Source organism: Lethenteron reissneri, chromosome 21 (assembly GCF_015708825.2).
Source record: "Lethenteron reissneri isolate LAM-NWPU_2019-01 chromosome 21, ASM1570882v1, whole genome shotgun sequence".
NCBI classification, from domain to species: Eukaryota; Metazoa; Chordata; class Hyperoartia; order Petromyzontiformes; family Petromyzontidae; genus Lethenteron; species Lethenteron reissneri.
The window spans coordinates 6219156-6239525 of NC_083799.1; the positions used below are offsets into that span (position 1 = coordinate 6219156).

Sequence of the window (20370 nt, forward strand, 5' to 3'; positions counted from 1 at the left end):
ACGCGAGAGGGGGGGGAGTGGGCGTGTTAGCTGCAACCATTCGACCAATCGCGTCGCGGGCCAGCGACAAAGAGCCCCGCCCCGTGCAGCCCCCTCGTCCAATCAGCGCGCTCCTCCGCCTATTGCGAGCGCAACAAAAAATAATTGTACGACGCTCGGCGGCAAGGGGTTAAGATGACGACGTACAGCTTCTCCCTCACCACGTTCAGGTGAGGAGGTGGACGCGGGTGAGGAGAGAGAGAGAGAGACAGAAGGAGGAGGCGATGACGACCTCTTGTAGAGTCGCGGAGCAGCGAGCCGTGGGCCTCCGCTTCGGCGGCGATTGTGTTTTTTTTCCGCTGCGGCCTAGGCAAAATCGTTTTGCCGACTCACGTCGGATAGGATTCTTAGGGTTCAACCCCCGTGTTGGGATGGGGTAATGGTGGTGTTATTCTTAGGTGTTTTCGGTAAAGTCACGTAGGTAAAAACATCAAAATTAATAAAAAAAAATTGATGTTTTTACCTACGTGACTTTACCGAAAACACCTAAGAATATGATTCCTTGCAGTCACGAAAGCTTCAAGTCTAGAAGTGATGGTGGTGGTGGGAGAGCTTTGAGGCTCGTGGAGCCAGGCCGTGGTCTCGTCGTCGTCGTCTGCTACGAGATATCCACTGCTGAGGCCGGCGCTATCTCTTGCGGGTGCTGCGATGTTAATGCACACGGAGGCTGATTTTTTTTTTTTAAACATCGATGCATTCTCCGTCTTCTACATGCGGTCTTTCGCGCACCCCTTCTAGCAATTAGGTGACTTTTCAAAGGGCATTTTTACTCTTAAGGCGATACGGTCAAAGGTAATGGCGTTGTATATGGACGTGAATCTATCGGCACTTAAAATAAAATTGTAGGTTATCGGTCTATCGGCCTTCTGGACCATTGTTTGACAGCAGCGTTAGCATTGCCTGACGTGAAGGGTTCGACTGCTCGCCTATGGTTTTGAGCTTGAGTAAGTAAGTGATCAAATGGCGTTGGGCAGGACATTACATAAAGGGAACAAAATACTACGGAATGGAGGCTGATTGAGGGAAATCGAGAGGTAGGAAATGATATGGGACAAGCTTTAGAGGAGCACACTGGATTGGCCTGCGGCCTGCAGAATGCACTCAATGCCACATCTTGAAAACGAAGCTGGGGGTTGAGCGTGGAGAGTATTTGAATGTGGGTGATCAACATGACTGCGGAAATATATTGTCAGCAGAGGGCAGTACAACAAAATCCATCGTACAATAATATGCTCCAGCATCTATGCTCGCTGCCTTAAACCACACTTGAGAGCATGTAGAAAAATGTTCCAATACGTCCAGCTGTCCGCACGGCGTGGAGAGGCCCTCATTTAGACATGGATTGACAAAAGGGATATGCATGTATGTACTTTACGTGTACACTGGATGGAGGTGGCAAGACATCGGGGAATGTTCTCTTGCAGCAGTGGGAATCTAATGGCTTATAAAAAAGAGATAATGATCCTGCTTCGTTACAAAAAATATACGTTCCAACCTGTTCTCTCCATGTCCCCCACAGCCCATCGGGCAAACTCGTACAGATCGAGTATGCCCTCGCTGCTGTCGCAGCAGGAGCTCCGTCAGTTGGAATCAAAGGTATCCAAAATGATGTTGCTGCACCCAAAACAAAACCTCGTGTCAAGGCAATGTGGAATGCGTGGTTATTAAGCTATATGATTTGCAATTGTTTCAGTCGATTGTTGGACAGATTTGTTGCAGCGTATTTTGTTAACTGTGCAGGGTTTATCATTGAAAAGTGTTGTGTGCGCCTCTAGACATATACTTGAAGACTTGCAATCTTAGTGTGCCTGAGAGCTAGCATTAGAACTAGCTATTATATAACAAATATTGTTACCACAGTATTCACCCCGAAAAAATATAACTTTATTGGATTAATTCGGCGGCACAGTGATTAGCATAAGGGCTGTTGTATTTCTAGCCATGCCTGTCTGCCACTGGTGAGTAATGTCTAAACCAGTCCTGGGCATCCTCTTTGCCAATCCACACTAGTATCGTAAAAAGTATGGCCAAATATCCCTCAATGACCAGGACTGTATCGGGAGGCCTTAGTCCAACAGTGCATTTTCTAAAGGCTAAATTTTTTTGTATGTCTTAAATATACAGCATGTTTGTGTTATGTGTTTTGCATTTAAGAAGAATATTATTTTAATTTCTCTCTTGTTATATTTTTTGCAGCAATAAATGGCGTGGTTCTGGCCACAGAGAAAAAACAAAAGTCCATCCTGTATGATGAGCAGAGCGTTCACAAGGTGGAGCCTATCACCAAGAACATTGGCATGGTGTACAGCGGCATGGGGCCCGACTGCAGGTGGGACACTATTTGTTAGGAGATGTGACAACTGAGCCTGGTTGTGTACTCACTGGACATGCAACATTTCACCCTGCCATTTATTTTTGATTGTCAGAATTTGGTCGCGATTCGATTGAATTTGTATGATCTTGTTTGTAGTTTTTCTAAAAAAAATAATTTTACATTGTTCATTTCATAAGCGTAAATGCAATAACTAGTGTGTCTTTGCTAATAGATACATCTATTCTTAATCGCATGACAGGGATGCTGTTTGATTCAACATTTTTTTCTATTCGTTGTGCTTGTAGAATCAAGTGTCCAAAAGGTTAATGTGAAATTATTATAAAATATACAAAATATACCATAATAATAATAATAAAAAACTCCTATCCAGGGGCCTGCCCTGGCTCCTCCCCCCTCAACCAGTATATATACGGGGTCGGATCTCTTGGAATTTCTCATTTACTTGATACAGCGAGCGTGCTGTGACGGTTCCACCTGAAGACGGAGGCTTGTGTTGCCTCCGAAACGTCCTTATTTTTATTTTATAAATTTTTTTTTACCTACGTGACTTTACCAGAAAAAACCCAAGAATATACAGATAGATTTTCATGTACAATGTTATCGATGTATCATCATTAAAATAAAAATAAATGTATTCAATTATTTAAAGCTCTATTACCTGCCGAGTATTTACAGTTTTCTTTAAGCTATTTTAAAGATGTCCATTGTTCAGTGACACATTGATGAATTGTAATTTTCTTGCTGTGGGAAGTTATTAACAAAACATGCATGTAATGTTGTGCACATTTTTGGAATACAACCGTTTCAATGCTAACAATGTTACCTGTTTGAGACTTATGTCTGAGATTTTGTGCGAGTGAAAAGTACTCAAGGCTTCTCTGCGTGCTGTTAGGGTGCTGATCCGGAAGGCACGAAAACAGGCGCAGAATTATTACCTGACGTACCAGGAGCAGATTCCCACCGCCCAGCTGGTGCAGCGAGTCGCCTCCCTGATGCAGGAGTACACGCAGTCTGGGTGAGGTCCCTGTTGCCAGGGGTTCTAGAAGCTAGGTGCGGTTCATGAGGACGTATAATTGATGACAAATTCGACATAATTGTATTAGATTTTTACGATTTATTATTTTGCACGTAATGTTTCTATAAACTGGACAGTTTCTACCTACGTGACTTTACCGAAAGAACCAAAGAGTATGGACAGTTATGTTTATATTAGTTCGCGTTAAACTTCATTGCTAGGATGGAGCGGTGGCGTAGTGGTTCATGCACTGCAATATGAACTTGGTTGTCTTGAGTTCAATTCCCAGCCATTAATTGCAAGTGATATCTGAACTGGCCCTGGGCCCTCCCTTTACCAACTTGCACTGAGTAGCATGGTAAAGTATAGTCAGACAACCACCTTCACCAGCAGATTGACAAATGCCTGTAAAAATACTCAATCGTTGCATCTATTGTATCTTTGCAATAAAATGAGAATGGTGGGTTTTTTTCCAGTGGTGTCCGTCCATTTGGGGTGTCCCTGCTGATCGCTGGCTGGGACGAGGGCAAACCCTATCTCTTCCAAGCTGACCCTTCCGTGAGTCGCTCTATTTTGCATAATAAAATATCCTGTGGGCAATTATTCTGAGTAAGATTATCATATAATCTCAAGCATTGAGATGTTTAGTCAATTCCATTTAGGAATATTTTGCACGCAGGAGTAAATAATACCCAGAGAACATCTATTCAAAATTCGGGGGTGACATTCAAAATTCCCAATAGAGTAAAAAGTCTATTTTTGTACTGCCTATTTAGTATTTGAATGGGGGTTACCATCCAAGTACAAGCCATACTCGAACCTGATTAGTTTCCTAGATCAGACATGATTGTGCGAGTGCATTCCAGGTGATCTGATTGTAGCCATTGAGGTCAATGTTTCCATTGAAGCGATGGGGGCGCCCTAAGACAACATTTTAGTACCCTTTGGTTGTGTGAGCATCCCAAAATCGAACCATTGTATACATTGAGGATGAGTTTGTCTAAAGAATGACTGGTGATGTGTTCCTTTTCTTTGCATAGGGAGCATATTTTGCATGGAAAGCAACTGCAATGGGAAAGAACTACGTCAATGGAAAGACATTCCTAGAGAAAAGGTAAGCAGTGGTTGAGTTATTCATTCTTAGGCTTGTGCAAGGAATTTGCACGTCGTAAATGTCAAATATTAGTTGTAATTGAGATTCAGATATTATATGTGATAAATCACACACACTGATGCACAGAAATGCCCTCATGAAGTCGAACACTGATCTCTGCAGGTACAATGAAGACCTTGAGCTGGAAGATGCTGTCCACACTGCCATCCTGACACTGAAGGTCTGAAACATTCATTTCTAAACTTCCCTTAAGAAATGTCCTGTAATCGTCACCGCCTCATAACTATTGTGTAATATGAAGTTAGAATGTTCGTCACGTTGCTGAAATTGAAAGACTGTTGCCAGACTATCTTTCTAGATATGTTTCTGTTGTAAGGTAGTGTTTGTAAAAATTGTAAAAGCTGGATGCATGGACGTACTGGACAAACAATGGGTTTCACTACACTGCCCACAACGTAGCCCCACAGCCTATAACACCTGCTTTATACATGGTGGGATTGCCCATGGAAGCACTATCCATGCTCAACCCTGCTGATGTGCTGAGTGAGCTCTGATGAGATCTGGTGCATTCCGAGTGATTTGGTGATAGGCCAGTACAGCAAATACTGTGTGTTAATACTTGTCTGCTTGTGCATTTAGGAGAGCTTCGAGGGACAGATGACGGAAGATAACATCGAGATCGGCATCTGCAATGAAAACGGCTTCCGTCGCCTGACCCCCCCAGAAGTGAAGGATTACCTGGCTTCCATCGCCTAGGCAGGCATAGCTGTTACATGTCCCCTTGATGGTTTTTCACCTGGTAGTCCTTTGCCCAGAATAAATACATCATCGGTCGGTCCGGTAGAGATGTTTCTAATGTGTGCTTCCCCCGGTTAGCTGTTGATCACGTGAATGCATTTTTCATGCCTGTATATATTAGGCAGAGCCAGTCGAAATGTTGTCAAAATGTAGTTTTGAAACATAAGTTTCACATAAAACCAGCCAACTGGATAAGAAAATATCTGATGAGAAGTTGCTTTGTTTACGGGGTGTTGCACTCGCAGGTTTCTATTGGCTTTACCTTAATGTGTACTTCGCATCAGGGGAATAGTAATGTTGATTTGAACTGTTTTTTTAATGAAACATTTGCAAACGTATAATAAATGTTCAAGAATAATCATCTTGTGACTTGAAGTTCATATTCTCATCAGAAATATTTACTTGTCCAAACAAATGTTGATTTCAAACGCAGTGACCATTACTATAGCGAGTACGAATTTCTCCATAGGCCAACCGATGTTAACCCTACAAAGTGGTACTGAGGTGGAGGCTAGTCTCAATATGACCACTGAAGATGCATGGGTCATAATTTATAATATATATTTTTTAAAACATAATAGGGGTTCTGCAGAATAGCATTCATGTTGGATAAACCGTAGGCATGTTAAGATGCTGTATTTAGACAATGTGGTTGAATTGACCCTGCTTCAACAGTGTTGTGCTTACTCTTTGGTTCTTTTGGTAAAGTCACATAAAAATTTAATAATAGAATACGACATTTCGATTGCAACACAAGCAACCATCGTCAGGTACAAATTAATGAGAAAACAAACATAGTAAACTTGGAAATATAATGCAATACAACACAGAGAGTTGGCCAACAACAGTCACACCCACCTGGTTGATTACATTATTCCAAAGATTGCTAAATTTGAGAGAGAGACAAAACATAGACACGGAGACACAGACAGAGACAAGCGGAGAGAGACTTCAACAGACAGACACGGAGACAGAGACAAGCAGAGAGACTCCCACAGACAATCAGACACGGAGACAGACAAAAACAAGCGGAGAGAGACTCCCACAGACAAACAGAGACGGAGACACAGACACGCAGAGAGACTCCCACAGACAATCGGAGACCGAGACAAGCAGAGAGACTCCCACAGAAAAACAGAGAGGCACACAGAAAGACAACGTCTGTGTCGAGGCCTTAAATCGAGAGCGAGGGGGGTAGGGCAGAGGGTAAGTGTGGAATTGCTGCCCATAGTGGATGGACGAGCTGGACACTGGACTTCTACTTATAAACAAGCACGGTAGAAAGCAAATTTAGTTAAATTAGGAAGTGTAATGCAATGCAACACAGTCGGTTAGCACAGTTAACGCATAGCCTGGTTGATTACGTTCTTCCAGAGATTGCTAAATTAGAAGTGTGAAACAAAGCAAATTTAGTAAAATTAGGAAGTGTAATGCGATGCAACAGCTGTCCAAGCTCGTCTGTCCGCCATGGGCAGGAATTCCACAACTTCCCCTCTGCCTGCCCCCCTCTCTAAGGCCTCGACGCAGAGACGTTTTTTTGTGTGTCTATGTGTGTGTGAGTCTCTGCTTGTGTGTCTCCGTGTCTGTTTTGTCTCAAATTTAGCAATCTTTGGAAGAATGTAATCAACCAAGTGGGGTGTTTCGTGACTGCAGGGATTTATCTTCTTGGTTCTTTTGGTAAAGTCACGTAGAAGGGAAATAATAAAATAATAAAATAGAACGTACTTAAATTTTTTTGTTTTTTTATTATTTTATTATTTCCCTTCTACGTGACTACCGAAATAACCAAGATGTCAGGTGGGGTGTTAATGCAATACTGTGTTGGATTGCATTATATTTCCAAGTTTACTATGTTTTCTCATTAATTTTTACCCGATGATGGTTGTTTGTGTTGCAATCGAAACGTCGTATTCTATTTTATTTTATTTCGACGTGACTTTACCGAATAAACCAAAGAGTAATTCCTGCAGTCACGAAAGCTTCGAATCTAGTGTTGTGCTTTTTATTTGATAGCTCTTTTATTATTTATCCTCGGATTAACATTGCTTTGAATAATTACATTATTCTTTCCTTTAGTTAATGTAATAAAAGAAGCCATGGAGAACATTGAACATCGAAAAAAGCATCAACGTTTTTGTTTCAACATTTGTAGTGGGGTGAGGGGGTGATCTTTGAACAAAATGAAAACCGCAGGGGTTTTGAAGTTTTAATAAGAGGTTTCTGTGTCTCACGATTATGGGCGTGGTGGTGCTGCCATGAAAAATACCGTGACAGCCAATCAGCTTATTTACTTACAGGGGTATAATACGTTTTGCCCTATAATCTGTTTAATGATGCGTAATTTCAGCGACACCACAATAGATTTTGCTCGCACAGGACATTACACGAACATGTCCCTTGACAAACAAGCAAGACAACACGAGACGAATTGCAAACGATATATGGGGACGATGCCAACACGGACATGAAAAACAAAACATGATACAACAGCATGGGTTTACCTGTAACATTACCAGGACGCGACCACATCTGTTGAGGCACAGATCAAGGATCCCTTAAGAAGAAGGGGATAAAAGTGGATTAGCCCCGGCCGATCGGAACAGTCCTGGCGCAACCTCTGAAGCATTATCGGACCCTCTGTACCCCACCCCAACCTTGCAGCACCGAAAACACAAGCGCATACGCGTGCATGCCGTATAGTGTAGGTGGCGGTCGTCAGGCACATGAAGGTTAGCGACATCACGCCAAGTTAGAAACAACACTTCGATTAATCGGCATCGCCAAGAGTAACAATTGCAAGCTGATCAAAAATATTTACGGAGTGGCAACCAAGGAATAGAACGCATCCGAAGCTGTGATTGGTATGCAATATAATATTTGCGGGGCATGTAAATTGTGCCCAAAGTACGCAAGACGTGGGCTATTGAAGAAGTTCTTAAACAGTATCTTTAGTGGCAGTTGTCTGACTCAACATGGTGCACTGAACTCTGCCAGAGTTCATTTTGAATGCATTCGTGAGGAAATGAATGACGTGAAAATGTGCACCGACTCACACCCACTCAACGACCAAGTGGTGTCCTTCAACAGACAACACGTTTGAAAGGTCTGGTAACCCCACTGTCATTTTTACTTGCACACAGTAGCTACTTAAGCGTATTATCCTACAACCCTCTTGATATACTGCTGGATGAAGGCCTTCTAATGCCGTGGCGGCAATAGAAGCTGTTTATAATAAAGGTTTTTGGATTAGATCGCGTTAATTATGCATGTGTCGCAACCCTCCACCACCCGACACAGCCAATCAGTAAAAAAATGTGTCACGATGACAAAAGACAAATAGTTCACTACTTTAGCCCACCGGTGTGTTGAAGAGTGAATCCACAACATTTACAATTTCGCTGGTAATTACATCCAGCATCGGGCAATTTGCCAGAAGAGTGAAGCCCCCCCCCACCTGCTCCCGGTCTTAAATAGAGCAGCAGGGTGACGCCATCATTTAACACAATCAGGTGCAGAGATCAGAGGGGGGTATTGTAATTCTTTAATAGATTAGTAATCAGTTAATTGTTATGATTAGTAAGCTGTTTTACCATAAGTCACCACGCTGGTCAGTGCAACATCGTCAAGGGAGGGGGAGCCCAAGAACACGTTCAGATATCAATCTGCATTCGAACTCGAATTCCCATGTTCACAGCGCAGTGCGCTAACCACTGTGCCACCACTCCACCCAGGCATGCACTATATTGTACGTGTAGTGAATCAACCTTGGTATTTTATTTTTACGTATTTTGTGTTATGTATTGCACACGTTTGCGTCCAACTAGGATCCATATCGAAGAGAGAGAAATAACCCTTGCCGATTGCATCTGGTAGTTCACCAGCATTGATTCAAGCAAGCCTGATCCCTGATTAGACACTGTCTAACCCGGTCCGGAGTTTCGCTTGTAAGTATTCGATGTACGGTAAGCTGCAATTATTGCACTCCCAGAAGGCCGTGAGGCCGATGGGTAGTTAACATCTCGCCACGGTAGCGAGATGTTAACTACCTCGCCTAGTATACAGGAGATCGTGAGTTCGATCCCGACCCTGACGCCTGTATAGTTGGGAGTTCGCATCTCTTCCCGTGGTCGCGTGGATTTTTCTTCGGGTCCTCTGCGTTTTCCCTCCACATTGAGAAACATGCGCTTAGGTCGCTTCTGAAAAAGAGCTATATAGCTCAGTGGACCTTACCCGGTAAACATTTTAAATCAGGTAATAGTTTATGTAAAGCACATTTAGTTTGTTTTGTTTCGTGGAGAGACAGATGTACGAATGAGACAGATTGCCTGTCTGGTATTTTACGACTGCTAACGACGCACATTCATGAAGCGGACGCTTCTAATTCTGGATCGGCGTTGCTCCGAATATATTTCTTATGCGTTCGTGTGACACCTGAAGATCATCGTGCCCTTTGCGTGCGTGCGTCTTCAATCGCAGGACATTAAATGACCCCAAGGCTTTCCGGGGCCACGTGGAGCGGAGGCAGCGCGCACGAGACGCCAGTGATGTTGGTCGTTTTATTGACGAGGTGCAGTGTGTTGTGTCATCCCTAGTGACACAACACTTACCCTCACGATTCGGTTGAATAAAAGATACATTCTAATGCGTACAGCGGCATCCAGTGGCTAGAGAGGTCGCGCGAAACCCACGTACAACGTGTGTGTGCTCTTCTGTCAATCCGTGCAGTCAGTCCTGGGGAATAATAACTGGCAGGGAGCATAGACATGAGATCATAGTGCAGTACAATTATTCATTTTGCACGCAGCAGCCTAAACATAGCACCTGCTTTGCATGATGCTCGTCCGTCCGAGCGCTATCCAGGCTCCATACAGCTTATAAAGACAAAGCTCCCCCCCGTATTGCCTCCACATACTGTTGGGGCAAGTGCTGTCTGCGAGTACCTATGAAGGCCGGCACGGCTCGGAACACGAGGGGGTGGGTGGCCAACACCACGCCCGGCCGCCTTTGTCTTCCTAGTGGCGATGGTTTTTTACGCACCGAACCAGGTACACATTTGAGGCTGAGTCGACCTCGGGGAGGCCCAGGACCAGTTCAGATGATCGTCACTGGTGTTGGCCGTGAGCGGGAATCGAACTCGGAACGTAGTGCAATGAAAACAACGTCGATTGTTACACACGTGATTGCGGTACTGCGTTGCAAACTGCAGGAATCAATGTAGACCAATTAATATTTGAAGCGTTACACAAAGAGTCACAATGCTGTGCCCCCCCCCCCCCCCCCTTGTGATACAGGACACTGCTACTCAGTGGCGGCTCCTGCAAAATCTCTCAGGGGGGGCAAATGTCTGGATGATTGATAAGGATAAGGTCCACCCATGCAATGGATAAATTAACAGCTTAAGCATGTAAAGGCAACTTCACTTCTTTAATATTAATGAAAAATAAAGTGACTCTTACAATACATCTTGTTTGTTTCTATACTCACTACTAAAACAAACCACTCAAGTTTATTTTATTAAAGATTCCACTAGGTGGCGACAAATAATATTGTTGGATGCAACGTGCTTACGTATGATGACGTAAGCACGTATGATGACGTAAGCACGTTAGTGTGAGCCCTCCCGGAAGCCATAGAGAATGCATTGCAGCGCCCCCCGTTCGAAAAAAAACATCTTTCAATGTAAGTCTATGGGGCCACTCGGGGCGATTCTCAGCCGGAGTGAAATCGCCCAAAAAGAGGCGGTACTCCACAGAACGTGACATGACGCTGATTGGACTATATCCAGAGGCACAGTGACGGCTAGCGTGACTCTGTGGTTGAATGACATTGGTGCTGCGTCGCCCAATCGCCCTAATGAAGAAACCGCCCCTGCTGCTACTACGATTGGGCACGTTTCTCGTGTTCACGACTGAATTTGCGCCTGGGGACTCGATTATAATGCTTACGGCGTATGCAGATGACATGCACACCACACGCTTACAGGCTCGCGGAATGAACACACGTGGAAACGATGAAAACCACAGATGAATACAAAACGAGACAACACAAATAATTAATCGATCATTGAGTTTGATCGCGACCCCGCATTGTCGTGGTTCATCACATCGTGCGGGAGAAAGGGCACAACCATCACATGCCCTGTGTGTTCATTATTCTACAGATTATAAGACGCACTTCTCGTCCCACCCACTCTGTAATACTGTCAAGTATTAGCAAGGGTTGGAGGGGGGGTGCGTCTTATAATCCGGTAGTTGTGTTTGCGCGACCCGAACGTCTTACAACAATACACCATCGACACAGGGCACACAGACTTAGGGTGCGTCTTATGCTCCCCGGGGCGTCTTGTAATCCGGATAACACATGCAGCATGTTCTGCGTCGGCACCTGCTGTACACGCGGACAAGGACGTGGGCACCCTCGGACAAAGAAACACCTCGTACGTGTGACACGCGGGGCTTTCCGCACTGGCAACTCTCCCCCGCCTCTTCGCAAGAAGGCAACCGAACCGTCGTTTAACGTACGCGAAGCGAAGTCTATGGACGACTTCGGGCAGTGTTCTTCATTGCAAGGCCCGCGGGCCACTGTCGTGCCCTGGTGGCCTTTAGTGCGGCCCTCGACAAAGAACACATGTGAAAAGACCCCATCATTCTCCTTCGATTGGCACTAGCATGGTTGGCTACGTACGGTGCGAAAGAAGTCAAACCCAATGGTTTGAAATGTGTGGCGGCCCTCACACTGATGTCTTATAGGCGAAAGTGCCCCCCCTCTGAAAATCAGTAAAGAACATTGACTGAGAGTATTTCGCTGCTGTAAATGCCCACATGATAAGCCACTTCGTTGAGCTATCATTTGTGGCCAGGTCGCTTCTGAAAACAAGCTACATAGCTCACTGGGCCTTTCCCGGTATAACATTGTTTCTTTTGTTTACTTTGAGAGCGAGACGCGTGACGTCGTCGCAAATAGTTCCGTCGAGGAGCAGACGGACGTTCCTGTTCATCAATCAGTGGTGGTCTATGCAAGTGGGCAGCAGTGGCGCAGTTGTTCGCACACTGTGCTGTTAAAGGTGTTGTGTTGATCCATGACAAGCGTACAAACTCTAGACCCTGTTTCGATCTTCAGTGTTGTCTCATCTGCAGAGTCAGGCTCGTTTGAACCCATGCCGGTGAACTGCCCGATGTTTTTAGACAAATAAACGTTCTCTAAGACATGGGTCCTAGAAAAAAAAGATATAAGATATAACTGGCTACCTATTATATTTTTCCTTTTAAGGCGACGGTGTTATTAACGAACGTTTTGAGGTTGTTATTTTAGCTTGTGACTGTGTCAACGCAGTATCACCAAATATGTTGTACAGTATCATAATAATGATGGGACCAATCGCCAAGATGTTTTGTCAGGTAACCAAGCACATTCATAAATTGTCTGTCATCTTTGGAATTCATTTTCAAACGCTCGGAATGTTGAACTTCTCAAAAGTTCAGAGGGTGCACATCTCTTCTTAGGTAATTTTATTTATCTCTGATGTATGTTTGCCTCTAAGGAAACAACCCAAAATGAACCCAATCTCGTCAGATCTCAGCAGATGAGCAACATTGAGCATGGTTAGTACTTGCTTGGGCGACCACCACCAGGGCTTTTCAGGCGTTGTAGGCGTGGGGCTGCGATGTTTGAACCAGGAGATGGCATTGCTGAGCGTCGCCACCCTCCGTCAATCTGCACTGATCAGCGGGGTGAAATACGTATAAACAAAACCCCAAGATCGATACGGTATGGGGAGGGCTTTATCCCGCAGTGGATTGACATAGGGTTGTAAATAATGTATCATTAGTAGTTTATAATAAACTCTGCTGTCGCGCCTTCAAGTTACATATTCAAGCAAACATTTACCCAATACTCTCGCACAGGGCACATACCCAACATCAGAGATAGATCAAAGTATTATATTCCATTAACCTTGGCTTCGAGAAAGGGCATTTTGTTTGTCCATGCTCATATGTTCTCGTGTGCCCAGAAGTTTCCATTTAATGCATTTTGTGCAGCCAAACATTAAACTTTGACAGCGATGTCCTTTCCACTCTCGGTGTGTGACTGATACAGCAGATTTGAAGGAGCAGTCGCTGGCATGTATCGGTCAGGGGTACTTGGGGCTGTTCGTACACTGTGCCATAAATTCGGCCAACTGAGTTCGATTTCTGACCACAAAAAACTTTCCTGTTCACCAATCTTCAACATGCACCGACCAGCGTGGTGAAGTATGGTCAAACAAACCTCCATGAGCGATACGGCATGGGGAGGCCTTCATGCTGCAATGAATTGTCAAATTCTAATTATATACACGCGTGTGCGTTCCAGCAAGCGGGATTCGATACATTCAATGTGATGTTAATAATCGATATTAGTAGATTAATCGATGCATCATCGTGCTGATTGACGATTATATATATTTTATACGTGCGTTTGTTTTTCAAACAAACATGTACATTGCTGTTCGCAATTATTACTAAGTTAATGCACGGTTGTTGATTGATTACAATTACTCATGATATTGAATATTTTCATCATGTCTTTAACCTGCCATGGAGGGAAGTGGTGGCGCAGTGGATAGCGCACTGCCCGATGAACCAAATTACCTTCAACAAATGACTTGATTATGCTTTTGCCGTTGATAGTGGTGCACAAGCACACAGTGGCGAGATGTTAACTCCTTCGCCTGTTATGCAGAAGGTCGTGGGTTCAATCCCGACCTTGACGCCTGTATATTTGAAGTTGGCATGTTCTCCCCGTGGTCGCTTGGATTTTTCTCCGGGTCTTTCGGGTTTTCCCTCCACATTTAGAAACATGCGTGCAGAGTATTTGGCTGCTATAAATGTCCACATGATATGCCACTTCGTTGAGCTATCATTTGTTTCCAGGTCGCTTCTGAAAAATAAATAGCTCAGTGGGCCTTACCTGGTAAATTAAAAAAAATTGTTGATAATAATACAGGAATAATACAGGAATAATACAGGAATAATCATACACATTTCAACACATTCGTCAATAAATGCCTTAAAAGGAAAACAAAAACAGTCTTACTTGCGGCCATAGTTTGAATAATTTGCAACCGCTTACATCAGCCTTCTTCATTCGCATGGTAACGTGAACTATTTCAACATTTTATGCGTATACCTTGACGAGGTGTTCATTTTTAGGTGCGTCGCGCTCGCTCTGAGCAATGCGCAGTCAGGCGACCCAACGAGCGTCGTCAGCTGGCTACGGGACATCGACCCCCGTCGTCATGTTCGGTATGAACGATTCGTCTCTCGGCATCTCCATTCTGCCACACCTCTGTCCTCGTTTAATCTGACCCTCTTGAAATCACAAAAGTTTAAGTGGGAATGCCATTTTACAACACGATTGCTCCGATGATGTTTTATTGTATTTTATTATGTGATTATGGAATGCTTAATGTTGTCTTAAGGCCGAGTCAGCCTTGAGAAAGAGCTTCTCAGCTCAATGGGATTCTCTCGGGAAATAAACTTCTCATTAGGATTCTGAATAACATTATCCACTCATTATTCCACGCATCATCATATTCGTGTACATTACTACCATCCTTATCATCAACTCATCCCATCACACTACGTATTCTGCAGTACAAATCGTGAATTATTCGCATCAGCGCCACGCTTAAGGTGCTATATAAATTAAAATAAGATACGAAGAGCAACTGCTTACATCAGTGGCGAATGATTTTCGAGCCGGTCCTGGCCCCCCACCCCTCCCCCAACCCTCCACCATCCCCAACTGCGACCGCGGCCACGACCTCTTCCTCCCCATGCGGCACTGACACAGGGTAGGTGGCGTGTAGACGGCACCTCCACACTGAGCACGTGTCGGGCTATCGCAGTCTCGACCGACACGAGTTGATCGAGACTGGGCGCATACTTGCACGTCGCCTTTGTTCTCAAAGTTCGTTTCGCATTCCTTGCTTTAGTATACCCCGTTCCTTCTATTTAAGCACGAAACAGGAGGATTTCGCCACAAATCTGGCTGTCGCCTGATGATGCTAGTTGTAATTCCTGGCGAAACGTCGTACTCGAATTGTAAATGTTGTGGGTTCACTCTGCAACACACCGGTGTGCTGAACTAGTAACGAATTGGCACCTTTTGTTTACGTGACAAATCTGACTAATTGGCTGTGTCGCGTGGTGGCGGGTTTAACGACACGTTTATATTTACGCGATCTAACCCAAAACGTCTCTATTATGGATACCTTGTGCCTCACACTCGCCTCAGTACAATAGAATACCTGCACGCACTCTACAAGCATAACAATGCCAATACATTCACGTTTGGCTTTTGAGTCACGGTTTTTGTCAAGAACATAGTGAAAGAGTTCACAAAAAAACGGGTGTCCCGATGCGTTGGGTATTCAGCGATGGTATGTTACGTGCGGACAAATAGCCCGAATTGTATCGAGCTGTGTATGCACTACATACAACTCATACATACGTGTATTGCTTGGCTGTATAGTGTCAACATCGGGGCGCTGCACCCTGAACCCGCCCAATTGAGGTGAGTTTGCTGGCCACGGCAAACAACATCAAGAGCGGTCCTGTCCCCAACCGTAACCTTGACCACAACCTGCACTGACCAGCGTGGTGAACATAATCAACGTTTTTGGGTTTAGATCGCGTTATTTATAAATGTGTCGTAACCCTCCACCACCCGACACGGCCAATCAGTAAAAATGTGTCACGTTGACAAAGACAAATAGTTCACTGCTTTAGCCCACCGGTGTGTTGAAGCCACAACATTTACGATTTGAGTACGACGTTTCGCTGGTAATTGCAACCAGCATCATCGGGCAATTCGCCAGAATGGTGAGGCTCTGCTGTGTCTCCCGTTCTTATATAGAGCAGCAGCAGGGTGACGTCATCATTAACTCATTAACTCATTGGTCGCGAAAGCCTACGTGTTAAACAGCGTGGTGAAGTATGGTCAAACTACTCCAATAACCGACGCGGCGTGGAAGTGGCCTTCATCTAGTAATAGACTGAAGAAGGGTTTGTAAATACATAATGTTACTCTTCCCCACCTGCCCGGATCACGACCCGGTGCCCATTCACGTGAACGATGACGGTGAGCGAATAGAATTTGATAATTATTTCGCGGCGCGTTGCACCGTGTGTGTTTTCGATTTACACACAGCGCATCTTTAGTTCGTTGTCCTTCCCCCGAACCTCGTATGAGCACGGTTGGCTACGTACGGTGCGAAAGAAGTTCAACATACAATAATACGTAGTTCACGTGACTCAGGTGACTGGTTACAGATGCGCTACAGAAACAGATGAATCGTGAAGAAAGTCGCGACACAGAATCGTGACCAATAATCGAATCGCGATGTGCATGGGTGAGCAAGTTAGGGGCCGAATAGTGACTCCGACCTCACGCCGAGACACCCACGCTGCGTCACCAAACAACCCTAATATCGTTGCTGACGACCTTAAGACGACCAAGACTTCGTAATCAGCATAAGCCAAGGTCAATCCACTGCTGGATGAGGGTCTTCCCAGGCCGCTGACAACTCCCGCACGCACGCAATGTGTCAATTCGTCTAGCACTTGCACACGAGCCGATTGCAAAACTCCATCTTTTCGGTGGACTTCCTCCCGCACGCGTTCCTCCCCTTAGCTGCCACTCCGTAACAACTTTTGGCCGCCGAATATCGTCCCTTCGAGCGTTGCATCCCTGCTGAAGCCCACGTGTTCTTAAAACAATTTCATGTATGTATTACAACGATGTTGATACAAACTTTTCATTAATCTAACGAGGCACAATACTTTTTATTTTATTTCTCCCATTTTAAAGACATGGATTAATGGAATTGGCCAAAGTAATTTTGATTTATCTTATTTGTCCCATTAACGCTCAATCCATCAACATGAATGTGCAATTTAGTAAAATGCCGATTAGCATTTCAATCATTAATACTCGAGAGAGCGAAAGTTGGCGACCTGGATAATATAGCCCCACTGCCTGCATTTATAATGCGCCCATAACGAAGTTTCTCCATCCAGGAGCGGCGCTGAGTCCGGTAGAGCCGCGCATGGTAATGAGGCTCCGGCAGCAGCAGCCGGAGACACCGTTCTCGGGTCCGCGGCTCCAGACCGCTCTTCATGTTGAAGCCCAGGATGTCCACCGACTCCGGCGCGTACGGCATCATCTCCATCTCCTTGATCTCGTGCACCCCCACCTCGCTCGCCACGCACTCCTCTCTGCGGGCGCTCACCTCCCTGCGCAGGGCGTCCACCTCGCGTCGCATTCGCCCCACTCCGAACGCCTCCACCTGGCGCTGGAAGCGACGCGAGAAGTGTTCGTACAAAGCCACGTCCAGCGCGTTCCAGCGCCGGATCATCTCGGTCAGACGCGTGTCCTCTCGCTCTAGTGGCTCATCGTTATGAGTCTTGGCACGCTTGTTGTTGGATAGGTAGACCACATCCCCCATCGCCCAGCCCAGAATCTCCTTGGCCAAGATCACGGACTCGTCAAAGCGCTCGGTGATCATGACCAGGTCAAACGCGGCATCAAGTTGCGCTAAGCCGGAGCGGAATTCACGACTCGACACGTCAGCGTTGGGGTTGAGTCCAAAATCAAACGCCATGGGGTTTCTGCCGAAGGGACCGCGATTTCTGTTCCGTTTATAAAACGTCTCCGGGCTTTCGAGAAAGGTCCTGAAGGGGCCTTTGTTAACGCGGTCGCTGTGGTTTTTTGCTGCTATAAACGCAGGGTCATTGTTCTCATAGTAATGGAACACGGACTCGAAGTGTGTGTCTGGGCTGCGCACGATGGATAGGAAAGTGGCGTTGGGACTCATCACGCGCGCAACTTCGGCCATGTGGAAGCGCATGTGGCTGCACAGGAAGTGGAAGCGGCCACCGATGGCGCGCGGTGGCATAGCCACGTATGAGGCCATGAAATCCTGCGGATAGTAAAACTGATGTCCCTGCATCGGGAAGGCGAACGTCAGGTTGTTCTTCTCGCCGAAGCGGAACAGGATGTTCTGGAAGGTGCTGCTCGCCGTCTTGTGCGTCTTCAGGAAGACGACGTCCCTGTGAAGCACCTTGGAACGGGTGTGTTGCTGCTCGTACTCCTTATGGGAGATATTCACCTGCGTTGAGTGGCCCACGTCGAGTTGAATTTCGCTATTCAATTTAAAGACACAGGAAGTAAGTTAACAACACGGTGACAATTAGTGTGGATGGCGAGTGCCATATGCGACAACGTTGGTCTATTATATTCCCATTCCATAATTGTATTCTGTGATACATTGGTGGTATTAACTATTATTCTTGATTCCATCTTTACTAATACCAACGCGATCCCTTACATTATATTGCTTTATTTGAACATAAACGTTGTTGTTAAACGTCATATGTTTTTGTGTAGGGACAAATAAAACACTCGTTGATGTTATATTCTTGATTCCTTCAATAATCTAGCAAGGGCAAAACAAAACGGAGCATAATTCTCTCAAACTTTTAGCGCACATGTCTGTGTCATCCCGACGCCGTACATCGATGTCCCGCTCAACGAGAACGTACCGCAACCTTCAACTTTACCCGGACATAACCTGTTACCGTAAAACATTTTTTTTAAAACCCCCACTGTGGTGGCAAACTGACCTTGTGCAGACGACGTAGCAGAGGATGCTCACTGCGCTCGCCAGCACCACGAGCCACACGAAGGCGAACGCGACTCCACGCAGCATGGCCATGACGAGCCGAGTCCGCCGTGCGTGAACAGTGGATATGGGGGTGAGAGGTCCGAGCCGCCGCGCGTGGGGAACGACAACGGAGGGGCAGTGTCTCTAAAGATTATCACCCCTACCTTACACTCGTTCAACCCCCCACCCTCCCTGCCTGTCTGAGTGGAAGCGTCTCGTGTGGGAGAGTAACGTCTCAGTGGTCAACGGGGCCGTCGGACAGAATTATAAAAAAAAACAAGCTGCCTCGCCAGTCTATGTAAGGGAGCCTCCATTCACAGGTGAGTGCCACCTGGGCAAATCCTCTTTAAAGGGAGACCCATTTCCGTCACACCGCATACAAACGATCAGTTACGCAATAAGACTCGCGCGATTTCGTTGAAACACAGTTGCCAAGCGCAGTGACAATGGCAAGCACATGTTAAGCGGCCAGTAATAAAAAGCCCTGTCAATGTTTTACAATAGCTAAGAATTAACACTTAAAAAAAATCAGGAAACAGAGACAAAGTCACAAGGTCACAAGGTCTAAAACATAGTTTTAGACCTTGTGACATAGTTTTAGACCTTGTGATTGCCCAGGAAGCCACGAACCACTGCGACAAACCTGTTCCAAGCTGCGTTCTCTTTACTAGTGAGCTTCTTGGGGAATTCATTGCACTCCAAGATCGTCTTTATCTGTGGTCCGACGAAGACACCTGGCTTTGACGTTTGCCTCAGACAGCTTAGGGAAGAAGTCTTGAAAGTACTTGAAGGCTGCCAACTCCTTATCTACAGCTATGAAAAATTGTTTCATAAGGCCCAATTTGATGTGCAGTAGTGGCATCAGCACCTTCTGGGGGTCCACCAGTGGCTCCCACTTGACGTTGTTCCTCCCCACAGAGAACTCGGTCCGCTTTGGCCAGTCCCGCCCGTGGTAGTGCACCTTGGTGTCCCTGCTGTCCCAAAGGCAAAGATAGCAGAGAGACTTGGTAAAACCGCCTTGGAGACCCATCAGGAATGCCACTATTTTGAAGTCTCCGATGACCTCCCAGCCGTATTCATCATACATCAAGGCGTCCAGCAAGGTCTTGATGCTGTTGTAATCCGCTTTGAGGTGCACCGAGTGAGTCAGGGGAAGAGACGGGTACTTGTTACCATTATGGAGCAGCATGGCTTCGAGGCTCCTGGATGAACTGTCAATGAAGAGGCGCCACTCATTATGGTTACATGTGATTCCAATTGCCTCGAACAGACTAATCACATTGTGGCAGAAGCAGAGCCCATCTTGACGGGTGAAGAAGCTGGAAAAAGGTTGGTGACGCTTCCTCTGATCTGCTTGAGCC

At 45.6% G+C, this 20370-nt stretch overlaps 2 protein-coding genes across 2 annotated transcripts; one reads left to right on the forward strand and one right to left on the reverse strand.

The window, feature by feature from the left end:
• Positions 1–93: 93 nt before the first annotated feature.
• On the forward strand, positions 94–7287 carry PSMA2 (proteasome 20S subunit alpha 2). Its single transcript, XM_061555627.1, has 8 exons — positions 94–209; positions 1559–1635; positions 2236–2368; positions 3267–3389; positions 3866–3947; positions 4430–4503; positions 4666–4723; positions 5143–7287. The coding sequence occupies exons 1-8, from the start codon at positions 175–177 to the stop codon at positions 5257–5259; spliced, it is 699 nt and encodes a 232-aa protein (XP_061411611.1). The 5' UTR covers positions 94–174; the 3' UTR covers positions 5260–7287.
• Positions 7288–15102: 7815 nt separating this feature from the next.
• On the reverse strand, positions 15103–19552 carry LOC133345133 (galactosylceramide sulfotransferase-like). Its single transcript, XM_061555628.1, has 2 exons — positions 18969–19552; positions 15103–18488 (listed from the first exon to the last, which is right to left on the reverse strand). The coding sequence occupies exons 1-2, from the start codon at positions 19058–19060 to the stop codon at positions 17264–17266; spliced, it is 1317 nt and encodes a 438-aa protein (XP_061411612.1). The 5' UTR covers positions 19061–19552; the 3' UTR covers positions 15103–17263.
• Between the last annotated feature and the right edge of the window lie 818 nt (positions 19553–20370).